The 6000-nt window shown below is 44.3% G+C and overlaps 3 protein-coding genes across 4 annotated transcripts in view; 1 reads left to right on the top strand and 2 right to left on the bottom strand.

The window, feature by feature from the left end:
• Window positions 1–3079, bottom strand: part of sult4a1 (sulfotransferase family 4A, member 1) — a 23504-nt gene extending 20425 nt beyond the window's left edge. The window contains exon 1 of one of the 2 annotated variants that reach the window (XM_031869845.1): window positions 2713–3076. In XM_031869845.1, the coding sequence (XP_031725705.1) occupies window positions 2713–2881 (169 nt within the window). In that variant the 5' untranslated portion in view covers window positions 2882–3076. Of the gene's footprint in view, window positions 1–2712 lie in introns of both variants that reach the window. The other variant, XM_031869846.1, reaches the window with a different exon arrangement.
• Window positions 3080–4468: 1389 nt separating this feature from the next.
• pnpla3 (patatin-like phospholipase domain containing 3) lies at window positions 4469–5994 on the top strand. Its single transcript, XM_031869848.1, has 3 exons — window positions 4469–4828; window positions 5520–5752; window positions 5824–5994. The coding sequence occupies exons 1-3, from the start codon at window positions 4642–4644 to the stop codon at window positions 5917–5919; spliced, it is 516 nt and encodes a 171-aa protein (XP_031725708.1). The 5' UTR covers window positions 4469–4641; the 3' UTR covers window positions 5920–5994.
• Window positions 5961–6000, bottom strand: part of ttll12 (tubulin tyrosine ligase-like family, member 12) — a 14564-nt gene continuing 14524 nt past the window's right edge. Inside the window, exon 8 of the mRNA XM_031869841.1 lies at window positions 5961–5976. Within this exon, the coding sequence (XP_031725701.1) occupies window positions 5961–5976 (16 nt within the window). The remainder of the gene's footprint in view (window positions 5977–6000) is intronic.

Here is a 6000-nt window from a genome sequence, read left to right on the forward strand (position 1 = left end):
GGGTAATGTCTACCTGAGCAGAGAATGAAGTCACTCTCCCTCTGCATATGTTGTTATCCAAGCCTACCACTTTGCGTTGTTGACAGAGCCACGCTGGCTGTGCCATGTTGAGAGCCGCGTGTAGGCAAGAGATTGGAATTAAGCACATTTCAGTAATATGTGAGATTGGGTGTGACTCTTTGGTCATTTCATAATCTGGCTATGATACAGGTCTGTATATGGCAGTGTCGGGCCGTGCATTTTATACCTGGGCCTTCACTGCTGTCCTGCAGCTGAAACACAGACGGTTATTATTTGTTTCGTGTAAAAATGAAGCTCAACACCTATAAATACACTAACTGCAGAGTGCAGATACATGAATACGTCGAGAGTGTGTCTCCTCTCTTCTTTGACTGCAGCTGGGACTGCTGCGCGAGGCTGCTGTGAGAGTGACCGCCTGTGAGTGCTTTGGGGGGGCTCAGGGCAGCACCCGCTGCTCGTTCACGACAGTGCAGAACGGTACGTGCTTTCACGTCAGAGTCAAAACACCAGAAAAGTCTCCAACAACACCGGAAAAAGTCACTAGATTTGTCACTAGTAGCTTTTGACAAAAAAAGTCTCCATGAGGGTTTGGAAAGTCGCCAGATTTAGCAAGAAAGTTGCCAAGTTGGCAACACTGGCACCGACTAAATATGTCCCCAGAGCAACATAGGACATAACAATGGTTCCTATCACATATAAAACCAAACAAAAATCCATCTTCATAAAAACAAGTTGTACAAATAATAATATATAAACAAGCATATTGAAGCTACTGGAGATGTAAAAACAAAAGCAGTTAACTTACCAAAGCGGCTGTTCACTATTTAAAGACAAAGTCCATCCTTCTTTCTTTGATTATAAAGAGTTTAATCTCACGGTTGTTCAGTACATCCGTGCGTTTTAGTTCCAGTAAGAAGTCCTTCTCGATTCATGGACACCAGTGAAGACAGTCGAGCCTCCCCAGTTGTATTTCTTGAATACGTTTTAATGCGTTTGAGGGCTGAAATGTCCGCTCAGAGGCAGCAGATATAGGGATTGTCACCGCCCAACATGTCATGCTAGCCCACTGACAAATCACGTATGGCTAGGCCAGCTAGAAGGCTCTGGCATGTCAAAGAATACGCCCAACATGTCAAACTAAAGATCTGATTGGTTAAAGACTATGACAATCAACAATATCGTCCCCATTCACTTAAAGTGCAAAAGGATTCACTTGTGAGTCTGCAGGCCTCGGGCCTCTGTTCTTACCTCGAGACACAGAGGTGAAATCTGATTGGATAAAAGCTCTACTTAAAACAAGCTGCACTGGAAGCAGAGCAACTGAGGAAGACTGAAGAGTAGCTGTGCAATGAGAAAATAAGATAATGGGAAAAAAAATTATAATACATGTAGTGTATTTATGAAAAATGATTGAATCATAAAATAGCTATAACTTTGTGATTCTGTCTAGGCTAGCAGAGAAGGCCTTGCTGGCCCTGACAACCCACCACTGGTATATGGCCACTTCTATTAAAACCAATGCACTGATCCTTTAGTGCAATACTTGCAAAAGTATAATTTGTGCACCGGCTAGACGGTTACAGGTTTTATTTGATATTATTTAAAGAATTTCACTTTTCTTTCCACAGCATGAGAATTACTAAATTCCAGGAGAGTTTAAATTAGTCCATGTGTACTGTTAGCACAAGGTCTCTCTGGATGGAATCGGAGGATGCAGCACAAATCTATGCTCGCGGGGCCAAACCTAAGCAGGAACAGGAAGCAGCACTGTCCATTACACTCGGGAGAGTTTGGCTCTACTGCTTTCTTTCACAGTATCATGTAACGACATAACTTCAATTATACTCAAACCAAAGGCCTGGAAAAAATGGAGAGAATGGGAGGTATATTGTTGCTGACCAGCACCAGCTGGCGAGTTAGCAATTAGCTCAACAGATGCGCAGATTAATTGCACTATACCACTTTCTGGAGTGACCATGGGAAGCATGCTGGATAAAAGTTAGAGAAGCGTTCTTTTTTGTAAGACTGACAATATATATATATACAGTATATATAAGATATTCAGATGTATTTAAAATTATTAAAATGTGTTTTTAAATGCCATCAATTAAGGTTTCCTGTTGATTGATTTCCCTGTTGATGCATTGATGACTGTCATCTATTCCATTCTGCAGTACAGGTGTTATATGACGCTAAACCAGAATACAATTCCCACGACCAACAATCAATGCACTGACCGCGTGCTCCAGCTGCCGACCAGCCGTCACATGACCCGGGACCCACCCCAGCGCACAGCTCGGCATCACCGCGCACGGTACACCGGCCTGCAGCAGCGCTGCGCCACGACACACCGAAGCTGGATGTAAACACCAACTTCCATCCATGTCCTATGGCGCGTATGATTATGGTGGCTGATGAAGGCCAGCTAGAGCTAACTGATGCACTGAACGCAGCAGGAGCGTAATATAAACAGAGAAATGAAATGTCCCTCCCAGTGCTGTTCATGAAACACGGGCCTGACTTGCAACTTTAACGAACCCTATGACTGATTGTAAATGTGCTATTATTTATATTTATATGCAACTTTGATAATCACAAGGGCAGCCTGCAGTCACCGCATGCAGCACAGGGCACCCTAGAATCGTTAAGGTGCACGGGGAGAGCTCCGTGGTGACGCAGAGGCTTGTTTACCTGACTTCGGGTAGGTGACGATCCATATGTCGCTACTTCTGAGGGAGAAGTTAGCGATCTCCTCCATCTTCCCCCTGCAGAAGGGCGGCAGCCGCACTCCATCATACTCGAAGTATTTGCTCTCAAACTCGATCGGCGTGCTCGGCGTGTCTGCCTCGCTCTCGGCCATCCTCGGAGACGGGCCGCCAGTGCAGGGACGAGAAGAAGCGCACACCACCAATCGAACGCAAACCGGTCAGTCGATAGCGACGACGAGGCGGATTTTTGAAACGCCGCTGCTGCGGATGCTGCGCGGCGGGCGGACGAGTGGACCCGCGGCCAATCACGCTGGAGAGAAGTGATGTAATGCGCGCGCGCACGAGTCGCAGCATCAGGACCACTCTCGCCAAGCCCGCGAGGATGCGCGCGCGCAACCACAGAGGAAGGATGCTTCCCAGTGCGTTATGCAGATTTGCACGCTGCAGAAACAAACATATGACCATATAGGCTACCATATTACTACATAAATCATGTAGGCATATCATATTCTGTAGCCGTTATCATTGGGTCTTATACGCTTTTTTGTGAGTGTGTTAATTGTGTGTCGTTTTTGTAATAAAAAAAAATCAACAACATAATACTTTCATAATATATAATCAACGAGTAGCAAGCGGTTTTCAGTGAGGACAAGTACAAACTTGCCAAATTCACCAAACCCAAATGTATAACTTGCTCTTTCTTCTGGAAGGCTCTGTTCTCTTTTAAAAACACGCAGCCTTTTTAGAAGATGAGAAGAATATGGATATTTGTTTTGGTGACTTCACTTCAGACCTGAATGGACTAAATTTAAAGCTGCGGGGCAACAACAATTCAGTTCAATTCATTTTTTCTAATTAAGTACTTCATTTTAATATGCACATCATTCAAAAGCTTTCTGTTTCTATGTATTTCATTTTTAAATCCAGCCCTTATTTTACTTAAATGAGAAAATAACAGTTAGTGTTATCAGAGCATGTATTATTTATTATTCATCCAGTTAGATATGAAAACCTACAGTACATATCGTTGAGATATTATGTAATTGAACTTTCTTTATTTCATTTGACAGTCGTTGATGACTATACATTGAGATGTTGATACAACTACTAGGCTACTATTATATACATGACACTAAATCAGAGTTAGACGTCACGGCAAATAACTCAGCAAAGCAAACAGAAGTGGGGGGAGGGGTTTGTGTGTGTTTTCTTAGTTTTCTAAGGGGGGGGGGGGGGGGGTTAAGGGGGCTTTGACGTCACTGCGTTCTGCCCATCCCGCTTGCCGTCGATTGGCTCTTGTGTAGAAAAGGGAATTGATAAACGTACATTAATCCAATCATGCTCTCAGAAAAACATGTTGCCTTTGTATACCCTCGTAAATCTTAGAGATCAAAAATAATAATAAACCATATACACGCACATTCAGAGACTTCAAGTTCTGATTCATGCCACTCATGATTAATTAGAGTAGGTCTCCAAATACAACCATCAAGCTCGCGACAATAAACCACACCTTTGTGACCTGAAAACATCGACACTAGACACAGAAAAATACAAGAGTTAATCTTATTAGCTTATCACTACACTACAAGCACGTGCATGTCAACAGTTAAATTTAGCTTTTCATATCATATAAAATGTCCCTTTCGTGAAAATATGTATAAATATCCCTATAGAGGCACTACCGGAGCAGTCATGTCGGCGATCTGATAGTTCTGACAGCACCTGAAGGCATCACCAGATATGCGTCCTCCCACCTCTTTCCTCTAAAAGAGCCGGTTATTGACCTGTGGAGTTATACAATCTGCTTCTCTCCGTCGAGCGGACGTGTTGGCCGTTGCTACCCTTCTAGCCGCAGCGCTCTCGGTGATCTATCTGCTCTCGGGGCTCCTCAAACGGGGCATGCCCTGCCATGGTCGACCTGAACGGAGGCTGGAACCTGTCTTTCGCCGGGTGCGGCTTTCTGGGAATTTACCACATCGGAGTTGCCAGCTGCCTGCTGGAGAAAGCGCCCTACCTCCTCACAGGGGCCACCAAGTTGTACGGGGCCTCCGCCGGCGCTCTGACCGCTTCGGTGCTCGCCAGCCAGGCATGCATAAGTAAGACAAACCGCTGTGGCTCAGTAGCCTGGAGCTTTATGCACATTATTATTGTTATTAATATTATTATTATTATTATAGCTTTTAGTAATTGCTGCAGAAATTGCAGTGTATGTTGTATTGTTGTAGTTTTATATATTGAACTACAGTCATTTCAATGCGAATTGTAATGTATTTGTTCATACATAAATCTGTTTTTGAAATATGGTTTTAACATCTTTCAGGTTTTCTTGACATATCTGACCCAAAAGTGTATGTTTTTTTTAACATACACTTTTCTTTTAAATACCAAAATAAATGATAAATGTACTTTCAGATATTTGTCATGAAACGCAGGAGACAAAACATACTTCCTCTAAATGTCATTAACATGAGATCTATCTATCTATCTATCTATCTCTGGATCATAGGAGAGCCCTGTTCTTGCTGTGGACAGTGTGAGTCAGAAGGGCCCTTTCGCTTTCTCTCCCATGAATCACAAGGGCTGATAACAGCAGACACGTTGACCTCGGCATGGGCTCAATCCTCGGAAGAGGGCTCGCCCCGGGTCACTGTTGGTCACTGACCCCAGGAAGCTTTAGTGGATTTCAATCCAGTCGTGTGTTTTTGTTTGCACTCTATTGATTCAGAGCAGGGGTTTAGCTTCAAAAGTCCCATCTCCTGAGCCTTTTTTTCTTTTCTCTGTTTCCAGCCAAATGTTGTGAAGATGTGCTCGAGGTGGCGAAGGAGGCCAGGAAGAGGAACCTGGGGCCCCTTCACCCCACCTTCAACCTGGTCAAGGTGATACGGTCCGGCCTGGACCGGGACCTGCCCTCCGACGCGCACGTCCGGGCCTCGGGGCGGCTGTGCGTTTCGCTCACCAGAGTGTCCGACGGGGAGAATGTGCTGGTGTCGGAGTTTGGCTCCAAAGAGGAACTCATCCAGGTGCGGAGAGTTAGTGATGTCGTTTTTTTATATGGATTTCCTCTAGTTTAACACTTGCTCTCTGTACACAGGCGCTGATCTGCAGCTGCTTCATTCCGGTCTACTGTGGGCTGATCCCTCCATCCTTCAGAGGAGTGGTAGGTCAATTGCTACTCATCAAGGTTTAGCTTTGGTTCGCACAATTATTTGTACAAAATCATATTTCACTTTATTTTATTCTTGTCCTAGAACTCAACGTTGCTTCATTA

Source organism: Anarrhichthys ocellatus, unplaced genomic scaffold (assembly GCF_004355925.1).
Source record: "Anarrhichthys ocellatus isolate YVR2014 unplaced genomic scaffold, GSC_Weel_1.0 scaffold49, whole genome shotgun sequence".
In the NCBI taxonomy this organism is placed as follows: domain Eukaryota; kingdom Metazoa; phylum Chordata; class Actinopteri; order Perciformes; family Anarhichadidae; genus Anarrhichthys; species Anarrhichthys ocellatus.